Source organism: Plecotus auritus, assembly GCF_963455305.1.
Source record: "Plecotus auritus genome assembly, chromosome: 10".
Lineage (NCBI taxonomy): Eukaryota > Metazoa > Chordata > Mammalia > Chiroptera > Vespertilionidae > Plecotus > Plecotus auritus.
Genome location: NC_137785.1, coordinates 9,911,214 through 9,929,868, shown reverse-complemented (window position 1 = coordinate 9,929,868; position 18,655 = coordinate 9,911,214). Strand labels below are relative to the sequence as shown.

General features: G+C 52.7%; 1 protein-coding gene across 3 annotated transcripts; it reads right to left on the bottom strand.

The window, feature by feature from the left end:
- Positions 1–8,056: 8,056 nt before the first annotated feature.
- KLK14 (kallikrein related peptidase 14) lies at positions 8,057–14,584 on the bottom strand. 3 transcript variants are annotated; one of them, XM_080643991.1, is made up of 6 exons: positions 14,491–14,584; positions 13,381–13,445; positions 12,521–12,692; positions 9,937–10,190; positions 9,664–9,800; positions 8,057–9,025 (listed from the first exon to the last, which is right to left on the bottom strand). In XM_080643991.1, exons 2-6 carry the CDS (start codon positions 13,418–13,420, stop codon positions 8,873–8,875), a joined length of 756 nt encoding a protein of 251 aa, XP_080500117.1. In that variant the 5' UTR covers positions 13,421–13,445; positions 14,491–14,584; the 3' UTR covers positions 8,057–8,872. The 3 variants fall into 3 exon arrangements, with proteins under 3 accessions (XP_080500117.1, XP_080500116.1, XP_080500118.1); XM_080643990.1 differs by lacking the exon at positions 14,491–14,584 and adding an exon at positions 13,661–13,707; XM_080643992.1 differs by lacking the exon at positions 14,491–14,584 and adding an exon at positions 14,267–14,279 and having other exon boundaries at positions 8,104–9,025.
- Between the last annotated feature and the right edge of the window lie 4,071 nt (positions 14,585–18,655).

The following is an 18,655-nucleotide window of genomic DNA, read 5'->3' as shown; positions in this document are numbered from 1 at the left end:
ATGAACAAAGCAACACAGCACACAGGGCAGAGACCAGGAGAGGCCAGACACGAGCCTCCTGGTGTCCTCTCCGGCTGTGGTCATGCAGGTCACCCCTAATTCCCCCACAGACAGAGGGCTGTCCACCGGGGGTGTCTAGGTATTTTATTGGTTGTTGGTCATGTAGGCACAGCTGTCTGCCCTTGTGGCTGACCTTTGTCTCTGGGTCCTCCGAGGACTCCACCAGAAGTCACCGTGTTAGCATAGACTCTCCGGCATGGTCTGGTGCCCTGGGTAAACAAAAACAGGATAACGCAGAGGCTCTGTGGTTATCTCCAAGAAGCCAGGCAAAGGCCAAACCTCTCTTTGTATGTAATGTGCAGGACTTGGACAGCCCAGGCCCTCTGAGTTAACAACCCTTCGTGGCACAACCATCCGGGGATGTAAAATACAGCACAGGGAATATCTCTCTATATAAAAGGCTAATATGCAAAGTGTCCCCACTCACTATGATGTGCGCTGACCACCAGGGGGCGGTGCAGAACGAAGGAAGGCCCCAGCCAGCAGCCGGAAGGTCCTGATGGGCCCTGATTGCTGGCCAGGCCTAGGGACCCTACCCATGCATGAATTTCATGCACCAGGCCTCTAGTAGTCAATCATATTGTATTAACTATGGATGGTGCCAGGTGGGTATGAGACTTAAGAGGGGGATCAGTTTGTAAATTATATAATTGTTTAACCACTATGCTGTACACCTGAAAGGAATATAAAGTATGATGAATGTCAGCTGTAATTGACAAATTAAAGGGGATTTGTCTGTTAATGGGATGATTGGAATCCCATCGGCAGGTGGGAAGTGTTCGTGTGACAATGAAAAAAAACACAAAAAGCATACCACACTGTAACTCTTCTCTGCAACCCTCTATACCCTTCGTCCCAGGGCTGACTCCCATCTGTAGTACTTTCTGTTTTACTTATTCATTTGTTTCTTCGTCTGCCTCTCCTCTGGAAGTGAGTCCCCAGTACCTGTCATGGAATAGGATTCAATGGATATTTGCTGAATGAATGAATGAACTACTGGCATGATTGAGGGTGTGAGGAGAAAGAATCTTTTTTTAAAAAACTATATTTTTTTATTGATCTCAGAGAGGGTGGGAAAGAGAGAGATAGAAACATCAATGATGAGAGAGAATCATTGATCAGCTGCCTCCTGCACGCCCCCTACTAGGGATCGAGCCTGTGACCCGGGCATGTACCCTTGACCGGAATCAAACTTGGGACCCTTCAGTCCACAGGCGGACACTCTATCCACTGAGGCGGGAGACAGGAATCTTTATCTGGAAAAAAACCTGCTGGCATTTGGTGAGATGGATGAAGAATGGGCCTTTTGGTCCATTAGTCCTGCTCCTGTATTCCAGAGATGTCCCCTGTAGGTACATAAGGAGCATCCTATCCTCTCTGTCAAAATGTAGGACAGTGACCTTACCCCAGGAATCGGGAGGGCCTGTAGGGGGAGCTCTCCTGCTCTGTGTGGTGGAGAGAGTTCTACAGGAGCCATTCTACAGTATTGCCAATGGAGCTCTAAGGTGGTAACACCCCTCCTCTTAGCAAAGGACGTCCTCCATCTTTGTCCTGGCACGAACTTCCATGTGGCTGGCCATGGCTGCACATACTGGATTGTAGGTGTTTTGTTTTGTTTTGTTTTGTTTTCCTGAATAAACCCTTTTTGTCTAGCGAATACCAATGGCTGTTTATGGTCAACGCCCCAAATAATCATTGCACCACGGCTTGGGTAGTGGAGGGAACCTAGGTGTGCCCAGAACTGGGGAACTGAGTCATTACATGGTGGCTAGAAAAGTGATGGTGAAATAAATTACCATTTTCTAACCGGGCAGGGCTCGATGGGGAGTCCCACCTGGGCCTGTCACTTCTTTATTTGTTTATTTTTTTTCTATGTATTTATTTCTTTTTATTGATTTGAGAGAGACAGAAGCATCCATTTGTTGTTCCTCTCTTATTGATGCATTTATTGGTTTTTTTCTTCTCCCCCTCCCCCTCCTCCTCCTCCTCCTCTTCCTCCTCCTTCTTCTTTAATAAATCTTTATTGTTCATCATTGGTTTCTTCTTGTATGTGCCCTGACTGGGGAGCGAACCCACAACCTTGGTGTTTTGGGATGACGCTCTAACCAATGGTCGGACCCAGCCAGGGAATCTTTTTTTAATTTTTCATTTTTTGTCCGCCCTCCCCCTTTTTTTTTCCTATTGCTTTAGTGAAAAGTTGTGAAACCAGCCCCATCTATTGTTCTTGTGCATCTAGGTTAACACACCTTTTTGAGACACCATAAGTGACACCCCTGGAAGGCGTAACCACCCTCCAGACAGAGAACACTTAATCTTGTTAGCTCTCCTGTGATCCAGTCCCCACTTTGCTGTCTTCCACCTTCATGTAATCTTCCCTAGCTCCCTCCTGAACAAAAGGCACACACACACAGGAACTGCAAAAATGTTCTTCCCCAGAGCATCTGAGATCTTGTTCCCCAGCATATGTCGTCAGCTTGGCTCAGAGAAAGGCTTACAAGAATTCCCTATAGGGCTGGGTGCTTCACATTGGCACCCTGGGGTGGTGCTTCTCAAATGTTCCTAGGCATTGTCTTCTGGGGATCGTAGTGAAATGTAGATTCTGGTTTAGCTGGTCTGGGCTGGGGGGTCCAAGACTCAACCTCGAATAAGTTTCAGGTGATGATGCTTCAGCTGTTCTCGGGGCCATGCTCTGGAGTACAGCTGTCCAGCAGAATATTCCTCGTCCGATATGCAAATACTTTATTTATTGGCACCACCCAATTTGACTGCCACCAGCCACACACGGCTATTGAGCACCAACATGTGGCCGTGAGACGAAGGAATGGAAATTCCACACGTGTTCAGTTCAGCTAAGCTTCATTGAAAAACGCCAAGTGCCCTGGCTAGTGTGGCTCAGTTGGTTGGAGCGTCCTCCCATACACCAAAAAGTCATGGGGTTGACTCCAGGTCAGGGCACATACCCAGGTTGAGGGTTCGATCCCCACTTGGGGTGCATAGAGGAGGCAGCCAACCAATGTTTCTCTCCCACATCGATGTTCTCTCTCTCTCTCTCTCTCTCTCTCTCTCTCTCTCTCTCTCTCTCCTCTTTCTCTCTTCTACCTTCCTTTCTCTCTAAAATCAATAAAAACATATCCTCAGGTGAGGATTAAAAAATAAAAAGAATCTACACTAATAAAAAAGTAACATGCTGCCGAAACCGGTTTGGCTCAGTGGATAGAGCGTCGGCCTGCGGACTGAAAGGTCCCAGGTTCGATTCCGGTCAGGGGCACGTACCTTGGTTGCGGGCACATCCCCAGTGGGAGATGTGCAGGAGGCAGCTGATCGATGTTTCTCTCTCATCGATGTTTCTAGCTCTCTATCCCTCTCCCTTCCTCTCTGTAAAAAATTAATAAAATATATTTAAAAAAAAAAAAAGTAACATGCTAACTGACCATACCTTTGTGATGCCCACCAGCCAATCAGGAGTGAGTATGCAAATTAACCCAACAAAGATGGTAGGTTAATTTGCATTCCCAGGCGCTGAGGGGCCAGGGGTGGAGTGGGACACAGGCGATCTGCACCACCCCAGCCACTCTGGGCCTCTGGGCAGCGTGGGAAGGCGGAAAGGCGGCTCCGGGCAGAGTGAAGGCGGTGCGGCAGCCAGGGTAAGGAAGGCCCATTCTTGCATGAATCTAGTAAATAAATAAATAAAAATGACCACAAGTGGCCAGTGGCTACCATGTTGGACCACACAGGCTGAGAAGCCCGTGACAGTTAGATGGCAACACGGATAGATTAACACTGTGTCATGGAGTGAGATCACCTCGTTAATAGGGCAGCCTGACTCCTCACCCACGCACTTTCCTTCCCACCCTCTTTCCTTAATCTAAGAGGCTGTCGACATAAGAAGCACCCAAACCTGTAAGTAATTTTTTTTTTTTTTTGGTAAGCCTTTACTTGAGCCAAACTGAAGACACATGCTGGGGAGCGAGATCTCAAACGCCTCGAAGAATAAAAGTTTAGAGGTTTCTCTTATGCACTTGGAATTAAGCAGGGAACTGAGGAAGAGCACCCGGAGGTGGGAGAACGCAACGTGGGCACCGGAGTATGTGCCTGTGTTCGTCATGCATAAGAACAATGGCCAAGGCTGGCTTGAAACCTTTCACTAAAGAAGTTGTATGCCTGGGGCTTCACTACCCACCGTGACCTGCCCAGTTAAGAATGCATGATCAGATCACCCTGAGAGGTTACTTGTCTTAGAGCCCCCCTTTATTGTCCATCATGCTGTGGATTGTATTTGCTTTATGATTTCATATACCAGTAAGAAAGAAAAGAGGGGTGCTGATTGCCCTGGGTGGTATGCTCCGTGGTTAGAGCGTCAGCCCCCAAGCAACAAAGGATCTCTGGTTCAATCCCCGGTCAAGAGCACAAATCTGGGTTGCAGATTCTGTTCCCAATCCCCGGCAACCAATTGCTGTGTCTCTCTCACATCAATGTTTCTCTCTCCCACCCTCCCTCCCTCCCTCCCTCCCTCCCTCCCACTTCTCTAAAAAGCAATGGAAAAAATATCCTTGGGTGAGAATTTTTTAAAAAGGGGGGTGACAATTAAATTATGACATTATGCTGACACTATCAGTTGTAATATGCCCTCACATTAAAAAAAATTTTTTTGTTGTTAATCCTCACCAGAGGATAGTTTTCCCATTGATTTTTTAAAAGTATGTTTTTATTGATTTTTTTTTGAGAGAGAGAGGAAGGGAGAGGGATAGAGAGATAGAAACATCAATGAGAATCGGCTGCCTCCTGCATGCCTCCCACTGGGGATCGAGCCCGCAACCCGGGCATGTGTCCTGACCGGGAATCGAACCATGACCTCCTGGTTCCTAGGTCGACACTCAACCGCTGAGCCATACCAGCTGGGCTCCATGGATTTTTAGGGAGAGAGGGAGGGAGGGAGGGAGGAAAAGGAGGAGGAGGAGGAGGAGGAGGGGAAGGAGAAGGAGGAGGGGAAGGAGAAGGAGGAGGGGAAGGAGAAGGAGGAGGGGAAGGAGAAGGAGAAGAAGGAGAAGGAGAAGGAGAAGGAGAAGGAGAAGGAGAAGGAGAAGGAGAAGGAGAAGGAGAAGGAGGAGAAGGAGAAGGAGAAGGAGAAGGAGAAGGAGAAGGAGAAGGAGAAGGAGAAGGAGAAGGAGAAGAGAGATGGATTGGTTGCCTCCCACACATACCCCGACCAGGACCAGAGATTGAACCTGCAACCCAGGTATATGCCCCCCTTAACTGGGTATCAAACCCAAGACCCTTCGGTGCCCAGGGCTGTGCTCCCACTTTGAGAAGCATTAACAATGTGAAAGAAATGTGCATCTGAGAAGCAATGAGAGATGCCACTCAACCACCACAGCTGGGAGTATGGGTTGGAAATCAGATTAGAGTAATCTTTAAGGTATGTTTACTTAGCTTTATGGAAGGAGGCAGGCCAAGAATTACAGCAGGGCTGTATCCTCTTCTCACCCAGGCCTGACTCGACCCAGCCACACAGCTGTCCTCACAGAGCTGGTTTGTCCACAGCGTGTGTGTGTGTGTGTGTGTGTGTGTGTGTGTGTGTGTGTGTACCTCGACAGAAGGTGCAGCCTCCATTGCCCAGCAGTCTTTTTTTCTTTTGAATTTTAAAAAATTTATTAATTTTAATTTTTATTATTTTATAAATTTTTTAAATTGATTTCAGAGAGGAAGAGAGAGGGAGAGAGAGATAGAAACATCAATGGTGAGAGAGAATCATTGATTGGCTGCCTCCTGCACGCCCCCTACTGGGGATTGAGCCTGAAACCCAGGCATGTGCCCTGATCGGAATTGAACCCAGGACCCTTCAGTCCGCAGGCCGATGCTCTGTCCACTGAACCAAACCAGCTAGGGCCAACTTATTAATTGTGAGAGAGAGAGAGATTGCTCCACCCACTTATGCACTCACTGATTGATTCCTGTGTGTGCCCTGTCTGGGGATCAAACCCACAACCTCAGTGTATCTGGATGATGCTCTGAGCAACTTGGCCAGGACATTTCCCAGAAATCTTCTGAGCTGCTGTGGTCACACAGGTCCCAGAGCTGCCAGCTCAGAACTCTGATTCTGCGCTGTCCTCTCAGCACGGCACGTGGGCACTGGTGAAGCCAGACTGCGTTCTGCTCTGAACTGTGCAGCCCCCCAACACAGAACTGTGAGAAGACAGACACCAAGGTCAGCAGGTTGCCCCCAGGACGACCTGTTCAGGAGTGTGCCGGTGAGGGATTAACAGCTCTCTGAGCTGCACCGTTTGCCAATTTCTGTGGTGTAAATACTGCCCCTTGAGTTGATATCAACCTATCATTGCAAAGTCGCTTGACACTGAATCAGAAAAAAAAGATGCTCAGCCCGGCCAGCGTGGTCAGTGGTTGAGCATCGACCTATGAACCAGGAGCTCACGGTTTGATTCCCGATCAGGGCACATGCCCAGGGTTGCCGGCTCGATCCTCAGTAGGGGGCGTGCAGGAGGCAGCCGATAGATGATTCTCTATCATCATTGATGTTTCTATCTCTCTCTCCCTCTCCCTTTCTCTCTAAAATCAATAAAAATATATTTTAAAAAAACGATGCTCAGAAGCCCACCATTACAGATGTAATGTGATAGACATAAATAATTTCAAAGCATGAATATTGGTAAACGTAATTAGGAATTGACTAGTTTTGAGTGTTTTTTTTTTTTTTAAAGATACTCTGTCAGCTTTATTTATTTCATTTTTTAAATCCTTACCCAAGAACATGCTTCGAGAGAGGAAAGGAGAGAGAGAGAAACGTCTATTAATTACCTTTTGTACATGTCCCTGGGGAGCGAACCCACAACCCAGGTATGTGGCCCGATTGGGAATCGAACTGGCAACTTTTTGGTGCACAGGACGACGCTCAACCAACTGATCCACTCCGGCCAGACTGGATTTTGTTTTAAATATACCTTGTTTAATTGTAAGTTTATGCAATTTAATTTTTAATAATGGCTGTGTTTAGCAACCCGCTCTCAAAATTCCTGAAAATTTGCCAATGGGCTCTTCAGGGTTGGTTATGAGCTGGCTCTGGCACACACTGGGTCCGCCACCCAGCCCAAGTTTATTGACCTTTTTACTTATCCGGACTCTCTACCTTACTTTTATTACGTTTCTTGTTTCTTGTCTGTCATCTCCTGCTAGGATGTCAGCTCTGTGAGAGGCAGCATTTACTAGGAGTTTTGTCTGACTTACTCACAGCTCCACCTTCTAGAACATGCCTGGTGTACAATAGGTGCCTAATAAGTAGACCAATACCTGGCACACAGTAGGCGCCTAATCAGTAGATCAATGCCTGGCAAACAGTAGATGCCCAATAATAAGCCAATGTCTGACACACAGTAGGCGTCTAATAGTAGACCAATGCCTGGCACATGTCTGGTGCATAGTAGGTGCCCCCCAAAATAGCTGTTGAGGAAGGAAAGTAAGAAAGAAAATGAAATTCATAACACAATGGATTCCTGTAAATTAGAAGCAACGATGCACTGGCATTTGAGGCCATTTGCGTCGGTGCCCGTGGGGAGGGAGGAGACCTAGGCCAGGGATGACAGGTGGAAATAAACCAATACCGTGAGAGCCGGGCCCTGCCAAGACTTGAACTTCAAAGTGTGATTAACTCAACTCTCTTCATCTGAGATCTGATTAGGAAAAAGGCTGCTCCATTTGCATAGGGTTTTCCAGGAAACACAGTACATCTTTGCCCTCCCTGCCCTGGGCCTCAGCAGGGAGGGGCAGCCCTGAGCCTGGGGAGGGGCAGTCCTGCTCAGGGTCACACTGCAGAGCTGGGGGCCTCCTTCTCCGAACCATCCCAGTGGAGGGGGGTGTGGTAGGCCCCCAGGGAACACCCAGGGAACAGGCGTCCCCTTCAGCCAGTCAGGCGCCTCGCTGCGCACAAAGGAGCTGCTGTGTGCATATGTGCTGGATGAATTAAATGAACAGATGAACAGAATCTAGGATTATTCCATTTTTATTATTATTCATCTGGTTTACAGAGGCGCTAAGAGTTTTGAAAACGGTCTTCTTCGGACTATGTTGCCAAGTGTGGTGCCTTCATGCTCCCATCTCTGTGTCTAAGGGTGATGATGCGATGGGGGTGGGGAGAGAGCATCTGAGGGACGCTCTGGGAGAGGGAAGTTCTGAGCCAGGGGTTAGGACCAGGATGCTGGGGGCCTGAACTCCCAATAAATAGAATAATGCTTGGTTCTGAGGAAGGAGGGGGCTGGGGGCCAGGACTCCTGGTCTGAGGAAGGAGGACTGGGGGCCTGGATCCCTGGGTCTGAGGGAGGAGGTGCTGGGGGCCTGGACTCCTGGAACTGAGGGAGGAGGGGTTGGGGGCCTGGACTCCTGGGTCTGAGGGAGGAGGGGCTGGGGGCCTGGACTCCTGGGTCTGAAGGAGGAGGGGGCTGGGGGCCTGGACTCCTGGGTCTGAAGGAGGAGGGGGCTGGGGGCCAGGACTCCTGGGTCTGAGGGAGGAGGGGCTGGGGGCCTGGTCTCCTGAGTCTGAGGGAGGAGGTGGCTGGGGGCCTGGACTCCTGGGACTGAGGGAAGTGGGGGCTGGGGGCCTGGACTCCTGCGTCTGAGGGAGGAGGGGCTGGGGGCCTGGACTCCTGGGTCTGAAGAAGGAGGGGTTGGGGGCCTGGACTCCTGGGTCTGAAGAAGGAGGGGTTGGGGGCCTGGGATCCTGGGGCTGGCAGAGGAGCCATTTGTCTGGAGTGGAGAGAGCAGGTCTGGGCAGCGGGTGGGCATCTATATTCCCTCACACGGACGATCATGGGCTCTGAATGGTTTGCTGGATCCAGTCATAGTACTTGCAGAGGTTGGTGTAGACTCCCGGGTAGCCAGGCAGGGCACAGCGCTCCATCCCCCAGGACACCAGGCCCTGGAGCTTCCCTTTGCACACCAGGGGTCCCCCGGAGTCTCCCTGAGGGGGAGAGACCCCAATGGAGGCACCCGTGGATGGATGGACAGAGCCATGTGCATGAAGAAGCCAAGAGGCAGAGACGGGGAGGCACGTGGCTGAGACCGGGGGTGGGGGGTGGGGGTGAGGATGGGGCTGGGGGGAAGACTGCAGACATCAGCCCCAAGATTGGGTCCCTTCCTTCCCTCTTTGGTCCCTGGTGTCTCTGGGCCTCACGGAGCCCCCCTTTGTCTTAGCTCTGCCTCTAGAAAACTGTGTGTGGCTCATCACACCCCCCTAACTCTGGAGCCGTCTCCCAGGGCTGGCGTGAGATGCCTGGAGGCCCTGAGCACAGATTCCCAGGTGTGCATGCACGATCCGGACGACGACAGCGGCGATCAGAGCTCCGTGCAGGCACGGCTCCGCGCTCTTTCCACGAACCCTCTCATCTGATCTGCCAACTGCTCTACGCGGTGCTACCTCCGCTTGACAGAGGGGGAAACTGAGGCACAGGGGGATTAGGCCCGTCACAAGGGCTCACAGCTAGGAGGCCGCCGGGCTATTCCAATCTCTCAAGGTCTTGGATGCTCCTGAGATCCTTTTGCATTGAAGTCTTGGCCCCGAGCCATCCCCCTGCCCCCGGCTCTCGCCCTGGGCCTCACCTGACAAGAGTCCTTCCCGCCTTCCGGGGTTCCTGCACAGACCATGCCGGCGGTGATGGCTCCCGAGTAGGCCTGCTGACATTGCTGATGGGAGGTGATGTTGATGTTCACGCACTGCAGAGAGTTGGGGTACCTGGCTGGGGAGGCACTGAGTGGTCAGGATGTGGGTCTACCCTCCACCAGGACCCTGGCATGTGGGGACCCACCGCCTCCTCCCTCGGACCCAGATCCCGGCCCCCAGCTCGCTCCTTTCCAGGGTGCAGGAGTCCTCACCTATGGGGCTAGACGTGGTGCCCCAGCCTGACACGTGGCAGGCCGTCTGTGGGCTGGCGCAAGTCCTGGCCACAGTGATGGGCCTCACGGCGCGCCCCAGTCGAGCCGGCTGCTGCAGCCGCAGCAGCAGCAGGTCGTTGTCGTGGGTCCGGGGGTTGTACTGGGGATGTGGCACCTGGCGGACCACGCGCAGCACCTGCTGGGTGGCCTCCCACTTCTGCAGGTTGTGCTTGCCCAGAGCTACCCGAAGGATCCTGGCCCATGACCCACGAGAGGAGCGCTGCTCACCATGTGACCCGGAGACCCCTTCCCACGCTCCAGCCCCACTCCCTCTACCCAGGGGCTGGGCATTTGCTGGGTATTCTTTCTTGGCCCAGGCCCGTCCTCCCGCTCCTCTAGTGAGCTGTGCTCTGGCTTCTGGCTGGGGTGTAAGGTGATGGGTGGGAGTTCTTGGTCGGGGCCAGGTTCTATGCTCTGTGTTCTTCGCCAGACTCTGGGCTACGGCTCTAGGCTCCACATCAGAACCGATGTTCTGGACCAGTGGTCGGCAAACTCATTAGTCAACAGAGCCAAATATCAACAGTACAACGATTGAAATTTCTTTTTGAGAGCCAATTTTTTTAAACTTCAACTTCTTCTAATGCCACTTCTTCAAAATAGACTCGCTGAGACCGTGGTATTTTGTGGAAGAGCCACACTCAAGGGGCCAAAGAGCCGCATGTGGCAAGCGAGCCGCAGTTTGCCGACCATGGTTCTGGACTAAGCTCCAGGGAGCCTGCATCCCAGTTCTAGCCTGGCCTGTGGGTTCCTGACCTTTTGAATGTTGGAATCTAAGCTAGGACTGAGGTTCTAGATGGAGTGTGGATTGTGGCATCCTTTCTAAATACTGGTAGGGCAGGCTGAAGGTTCTGTTTTGAGCTCTGCACGATGGCCTGAATCTGGGTTCTAGATGTTGATTTGAGTTTTCAGTTTTGGGGTAGGGGGAGGATGCTATACCGACCGATAGATTAAGACCTGAGCTGTGGCCCTAGCTGGTTTGGCTCAGTGGATAAAGCATCGGCCTGTGAACTGAAGGGTCCTGGGTTCAATTCCGGTCAAGGGTACATGCCCGGGTTGTGGGCTCGATCCCCAGTAGGGAGCGTGCAGGAGGCAGTCGATCAATGATTCTCTCTCATCATGGATGTTTCTCTTTCCCTCTCCCTTCCTCTCTGAAATCAATAAAAATATATTTTTTTTTTAAAAAAAAGACCTGCCCTGGCCAGTTTGGCTCAGTGGATGGAGCATCGGCCTGCGGACTGAAGGGTCCCGGGTTCGATTCCGGTCAAGGGCATGTGCCTTGGTTGCGGGCACATCCCTGGTGGGAGTGGTGCAGGGGGCAGCTGATCGGTGTTTCTCTCTCATCCATGTTTCTGACTCTCTATCCCTCTCCCTTCCTCTCTGTAAAAAAGCAATAAAATATATTAATAAAAAATAAAAAATAAAAAGACCTGAGCTGTGGATTCTGGACGTTGATATGAGCTCTAGTTTCTAGGTTGAGTTTTGGATTCTTGCTTCAGCTCTGGCTTATGAACTGGGTTTTGGACGATGGTGGAGATCTGTGCTGCAGTTGGGTTTAGGGTTCTCAATAGCGGTCTGAGGTCTCGATTCTAGGCTGGACTGTTCACATCGAATCACTGGTTTGTCGGGGCTCTTGGATTGTGGTCTGAGCCCTTGACCTCTGGGTTCTAGAATAAGCTCCTGGATCCAAGTTTTATCTAGATGCTGGTTTGCATTCTGGGCTTCCCATCCTAGACTCTAGGCTGAGTTCCGCCCTCCAGGTTCTAAACAGAACTTCCGTTTACGGCATTGGACCTGGCTCATAGGCAGTCGGACGGAGAGCTCTCATTTGGGGCCTGGGTTCTAGGTTTAGGTGCAGAAGCTTAGAGGGGTTATAAGTTGCTGGCATGGGGCTTCAGATTATGGTCTGAATTCTGGGATCTAGACGCTGCGTTTGGGGTCTGGGTTCTAAGCTGCTCAACGAGGAGCTGTAGTCTGGACTCTGGACTAAACATGGGATCTAGAATGGGCTCCAGGTCCTGCTCCTATCTACCCTACCCTCTGAGCTGCATGTCCCAGCTCGAAATGGGGTTCTGGATTTATGGCTGGATTGTAGGCTCTGAACCAGACTCTGGATTCTAGGCAGTGTTCTCTCTGAGAGGGGGCCCTGGGTTTCTAAAGGTAGATTGTGCCCTGAATTCAACCACCCACCTAGAATGGGCCCCTAATCTTGGTCTCTTTGTGGCTCCCGGCCTCCGGATGGATCTCGAAATTACGTTAGGTTCTGTGGGGGTGCCTCCAAGCTGGTGTGTGTGGGGGGGTGCGGTTTCTAAACTCTCAATCTGCTTTCAGAACCTAAACTGAGTTCAGGATTCGTGGCTAGATTCCACCTGCGGAGCTATGTCTGTGGTTCTAGCCTCTTATCTAGACCCCAAACCTGGACCCAGCTACTACGTTGGGTTCTGCACAGGGTCCAGGTTCTGAGCTGAGCTCTGGGCCTCCACACTGGAGGTCAATTGGCATAAGCGTAGGGGAGGGTGCCACTCACGGGCGGGAGCAGTGAGCGGCGGTGATGGCCCACTGGTCTGACAGCAGGGCCGCTCCGCAGTGGAAGCGACGGGCGACACCTGCCAGCAGGGCTGCCTGCCATGGCTGGGAGTGCTGGATGCAGGAGTAGCCACCAATTATTTTGTTCTCATCATCTTGGCCCTGTACCATGGCTAGGAACAGGCAGGGGTGGGGTGGGAAAAGCAGGTGAGCAAATGTCCTCCAGCCCCCAGCAAGCCAGGATCTCCTGGACCCACGCCCCCGCGCCCCCCCCCCCCCACTTTCTTTACTTAACCCTTGACTCACCTCCTCTGTCAGCCCCACCCACGGGGCCTCCATTTCTGCTCCAACACAATAGGGAGCTTACTGACCACCATCCCCATGATCTCACCCAGGGCCTTGCTATGTCTTCTGCCCTCAACGGCATTCTCCCACAAACACTTTCTATCTCCATACGCCCCTTACTCCTCCCCTAAAACATTCAATGAGCTCCCTGCCCCATCCCCAAACTTCCCACTCAATGTGGCCCCCCGGGTCCCACGATCTCTCCCCACACCTACTCCGTACTCCACACCACATCCCTGCCACGAGCCTGCCACCCCATCGTCACCCCCACCAGCACTTGGGAGCACCCTATGCCCTCCTTTCTTGGTTGACCCCCAAAACCTGGCAATATCACCACAAGTCAGCAGCACGCGAGGCCCCGCTCCAGCCCATCCCTTGGCCTGGGTGTCCAAACTACGGCTCCCCTCTCCTCCTCACCAGGTCACCCATGAGCATCCTGGCCCCCAGCGCCCTTGGCCCCTCCTTTCTCGGCGTCTCCGGGGCACCTCCTACCCCGGCCCCCACTGCTTATCTTACCTAGAGCCAAGATCTGAAGTGAGGTCAGCAGGAGAAGCATTCTGGGGACTCGGGGGTTTGGGTTTCTGGCAAAAACAGAGAGAAAGTGAGAGAGGAGGAGGCTGCGTCAGGCCCAGAGGCCGAGGGTCAGAGACAGCGAGGGCCTCTCACACGGAGACCGAGACCCTTTCTTAGAGACGTGAATCCGGGGTCCTTGGCAGCTTGGAGGGAGAATGCTGACCAAGGTGCACGTCCGGCCTTGATGTCTTCCTGGGAGGAGGAAGTGGGGATGGTGCCTCACCTTCCTGTCACTCCGTAGATCCCTTTTATCCCTGGTCTGGGCAGTTGGCCCTGCCCAACCTCCCCCCTTCCCCCCCCCCCCAGCCCGCCCTTCTCCTGACATTTTATTAATTGCTTAGTTCCCATTCCAAGACTCCCGGGTACCATCTCCTCCCTCCCTCTTTGGCCAGAAAAGCAGCCACAATTGTTAAGGTGAACCTGCCCGCCCCATAAAGGGGTTAGAATCTGGAAGAGATCCAGCGAGGGGACCCCGGGGCAGGGCGGATGGGATGGGGGTGGAGGGGCTCCGAAGAAGGTGCTGGGAGGGGCTGCGAGAGGGAGGGACAGAGGCTGGAAATGTACGTGAAGGTGGAGAGACAGGGAAAGAGGTAAGACAAATACAGGCCCCGAGAGAAGTGGGAGTGGCAGAGCTGAGAGAGCCGGGGACAGGGGAGGCCGATGAAAAAAGATAAGGCGGGGTGGGAGGCACCGAGAGAGAGAGTCATGGAGCGGTCAGTGTGGAAAAGCTGAGCGAGGAGCAGAAAGAACAGGGAAGAAGGTGCAGACAGAATAGGAAGAGACACAAAGAGAGAGAGAGAAGAGGGGTCCCCCGCCCCCAATCACACACGTGCTGAATGATAAAGCAGCGATGATGGGGGGAGGTGCAGAGAGACCCCGGAAGGAGAAGGCAGGACCAGGCAGATGAGAGTGATGGATGCAAGACAGGTGATGCGGACGTGAGCAGAGGGAGCAGTGGAAGGTGACACAGCAGAGAGAGAGGCGGGGGGTGGGGAGGTGGGGGTGGGGAGCCGGCAGGAGCCGGAGGTGCAGGAGGCACCCATGCTTTCTCACTTTGTGGTCCTCACAGTCCTGGGAGGTGAGGGAGCAGGGTACCGGGCAGGGACGGGGAGGCTCCGTGCAGAGTCGGAGAGGAGGGCACGGACGCACAGGAAGCGATGGAGACCCAGACAGAGGGAGACAGGGACCCAGAGAGACCTGGAGAGACAGCGGTGAGATGAGGGAAGTTCCAGGAAGCCCGAGGTGGGGCCCTGGATGGGGGGGAAGCCGTCCTGACTGAGAGCAGGGCCTCCGTGCCCAGCCCCTCCCCCAGCCTCTTAAAGTCCCTAATGACTGCAATTTGTCTCCGGGCCTGAGCAGCCCCTCCCCGGACCACCAAGCCGTGACTCAGGAGGCAGCCTCTCTGTCTTCGCCCTCCCTCCCTCCCTCGCCCGCCCAGGGCTGGCTCCCAAACCACTTTCCTCGCCTGTGCCCGGGCTGCCCTGAGCTGAGCCTGCCTCTGCCTGCACCTGGGGACCCGCTCGGTGCTGCCTCGGGACACCCATGCCCACCTGGGCCCGCCCCCCTGGGAAGGGGCGCCCTGCTTCGTGCTGAAGGCCTTGGCTCGGGCCCTGGTGACAAAGAAGGGCCAGATGCTGGGCTAAAACACTGAACCCCCTTTATTATTTGTTGGTTTGTTTTTAATATATTTTTGTTGATTTCAGAGAGGAAGGGAGAGGCGGGGAGAGAGAAAGAAACATCAATGACGGGAGAGAATCATTGATCGGCTGCCTCCTGCACGCCCCCCCCCCCTACTGGGGATTGAGCCCCCAACCCAGGCATGTGACCTTGACTGGAATGGAACCAGGACCTCTTGGTTCCTGGGATGATGCTCAATCCACTGAGCCACCACAGCCGGGCAACACGGAACCCCCTTTGTAAAGGGAGAATGCTCTGGCCTGGCCACGTGGCTCAGCTGTTGAGCATGGGCCCAGGCACCCAGAGGTTCAATTGCAGGCTGCAGGCTCGATCCCCCGTAGGGGCCACATGGCGGGAGGCAGCCCACTGGTGATGCTCCTCTTTCATCGATGTTTCTCTCTTCCTATCTCTCTCTCTTCCTCTCTTTCTAAAAATTTAGAATAAAAACATGTAAAAAAAAGAAAGAATTCTCTGGGGACAGAGAGGTGGGCGGCTCCAGGGGCCTGCTCTGTGATGAGGGGTCAGTTCTGTGTCTCACACAGAGCTACAGCAGGGATAAAGTTACATAGAAACACAGTGCACACACGTGTACACACGTGCACACACACACACACATAGGCAGATAGACGCATGTGAGCAATGGGTGCGGGATAAGATCTGGGGTGATTCCGAGGGTGATCTGCCCGGTGTGGCTCAGTTGGTTGGAGCTCAGTCTTGCACAGTGAAAGGTGGCGGGTTCGATTCCCTGTCAGGGCACTTAACAAGGTTTCGGGTTTGATCGCCCCTCAGTGCACCTACAGGAGGCAACTGATTGATGTTTCTCTCTCACATAGATGTTCCCCTCTCTCCCTTCCTCTCTCTAAAATCAATGAAAAACATCATCTCAGATGAGGGTTTTTTTAAAAATATATTTTATTGATTTTTTACAGAGAGGAAGGAAGAGGAATAGAGAGTTAGAAACATCGATGAGAGAGAAACATCAATCAGCTGCCTCCTGCACACCTCCTACTGGGGATGTGCCCACAACCAAGGTACATGCCCTTGACCGGAATCGAACCTGGGACCCTTGAGTCCACAGGCCGATGCTCTATCCACTGAGCCAAACCGGTCAGGGCAAGGATTTTTTTTTTTTTAAAGAGAGATCTGGGGTCTAACGGATGATGTCTGATAGAATTGTACCCCTGAAACCTATATAATTTCATTAGCCAGTGTCACCTCAGTAAATTCAATAAAAGAAGATCTGGGGTCCAGCTGACCCCTGTGGATGGCCTGGGTCGGATGTTGGGCCACAGCTAACTAGACGTCACCATCCGGGGAGGGGACGTGGGACCGTGTGGACTATTTGTGCAACGTCCTGTGAATCTACAACAACTTCAGGATACGGAGTTGGCCACGTCACAGAACTTCCTGGGAAACACACGCCCTCGACCCCGGTTTGAGGAGAAAGCTTTGCTCTGAGGGGCTCGCAGGGGCCCTCCACTGAGCCTGTCTCCAAGGTCTCCCTCATCCCGAAAAGAACTGGCTTGAGCTGGCGGCCCCCCGGAGCGGAGCCCACGGGAGCCGCGAAGGCTGGGGATGCCACCACATATGAGGCTCAGCACCGCCTTATCGCTGCCCAGCCCAGCCCTCGAGCCCCCTCAGGGCCACTCCCGCTTACTCACTCCCTTCTCGCCAGACTAAACTCTGCTCCCCACTCCACCCACCAGCTTAGCACAGTGTTGGTTGCCATGACGTGGTGTTAATAAATATTTGATGAATGGATGAATGAATGAATGAATGAATGAACATATGGCCACAGTCTTGCCTTCAAGGAGCTCACAGTCTGGTGGGAAAGGTCAACAGGGCTTCTGACAGGGGGATGTTGTCCAAGGGCCTGATGGAGCCTGGGGAGTGGGAAGACCCTGGCGGGCAGGCGAAGCTGGGTCCTGCGAATGAGTAGGAGTTCGCCAGGGAGAGTGTGGCAGGAGTGGGAAGGGAGGGAGTGATTCTGAGGATAGTCCTGCAGAGTGCTGAAGGGAGACGCAGCCAGGAGAGGCAAGAGGCCCAAGGGTGATTCTGAGCAGGGAACAGAAGGTCCCTGAGGGTCCTCGCTGCAGACATAGGTCTCGAGTTTAGGAGTGCTGTCTGGGTAGAGACTGCCGTGGGGCGTTACCAGGACAGATGGCACCAGAAGCCAGAGTGGGGAGCTGGTCTGAGGAGATGGGATTGAGGGAGAAGATTCGCGACCCCAAAGAAGGTCCCCAGTGGGTGGGAAGAGGTACAGGAAGTGGAGGGGTAAGAGAGAGCCATGGACGAGCTAGAAGGAAAACCAGGAGAGAGAGGTGTCAGGGCATTTCAGGTAACTCCTTTAAAAAATTTTTATTTATTTTGAGAGAGAGAGAAAGAAAGAGGGGGAGATAGAACACTGATGAGAGAGAAATATCAACATCCTGCATGACCCCTGCTGGAGATCAAGCCTGCGTAACCCGGGCATGTGGCCAGACAAGAAACTGAACCGTGACCTCCTGGTTCATAGGTCAATGCTCAACCACTGAGTCACACCAGCTGGGCTGGGCACAGGTAACTCTTTAAGGAGGATGTGGCATGGGGGTCAAACACAGCTGGGCTGTTCAAAACTTAAAAAAAAAAAATTACATTCTGGAAAGGGGGCAACCAAGAGAGAGAAAGTTAAAGAAATACAGGACATACTATGACAAGTTATGAGTGATATGAAAAACAACGAGAAAGCAGGGAGGAGGGCAGGGTCAGGGAATCCTGATGAGGGGAACTTCGAACAATGGTTTAAAGGTCGTTGGGGAGCGAGCCATGGGGATCTCTGGGGGAAGATTGTCCCGGGCTGAGGGAGCAGCCGTGCAAAGGCCTTGAGGTGGGAGGAGTCCTGGTGTGTGTCTGGGGACCAGAGGGGAGGCCAGTGTCACTGGGGCAGGAAAAAAAAAAAATTGAGGGCAGTGAGATTATGGGAATTCTGGGCTCCATGAGACAGGTGCTATCTTTTTTTTTTTTTTAAATATATTTTATTGTTTTTTTACAGAGAGGAAGGGAGAGGGAGAGAGAGTTAGAAACATCGATGAGAGAGAAACATCGATCAGCTGCCTCCTGCACACTCCCTACTGGGGATGTGCCCGCAACCAAGGCACATGCCCTTGACCGGAATCGAACCTGGGACCCTTGAGTCCACAGGCCGACGCTCTATCCACTGAGCCAAACCAGTGCTATCTTGTCCCCATTTTACAGGCAGAGAAACTGAGGCTGAGAGAGGGGAAGTGGCTTGCCCAAGGTCATCCAGCTGGTAGATGCAGGAGGAAGCATTCAAACTCCAGGACTATCTGAACTCTCCGAACCTTTGGAGATGATGAGAGGAGTCAGTTCCATCTGAGCACTGATTTTGGTGCCAACACTGTTTTATTTTGGGGGGTGGAAGTGGGGAGAGCTTAAAATACAGATAGTTATTTTCTCATAGTTATGGAGGCTAGAAGTCCAAGTTCAAGGTGTGTCAGAAGGTTGGGTTTCTCCTGAGGCTTCTCTCCTCGGCTTGTAGATG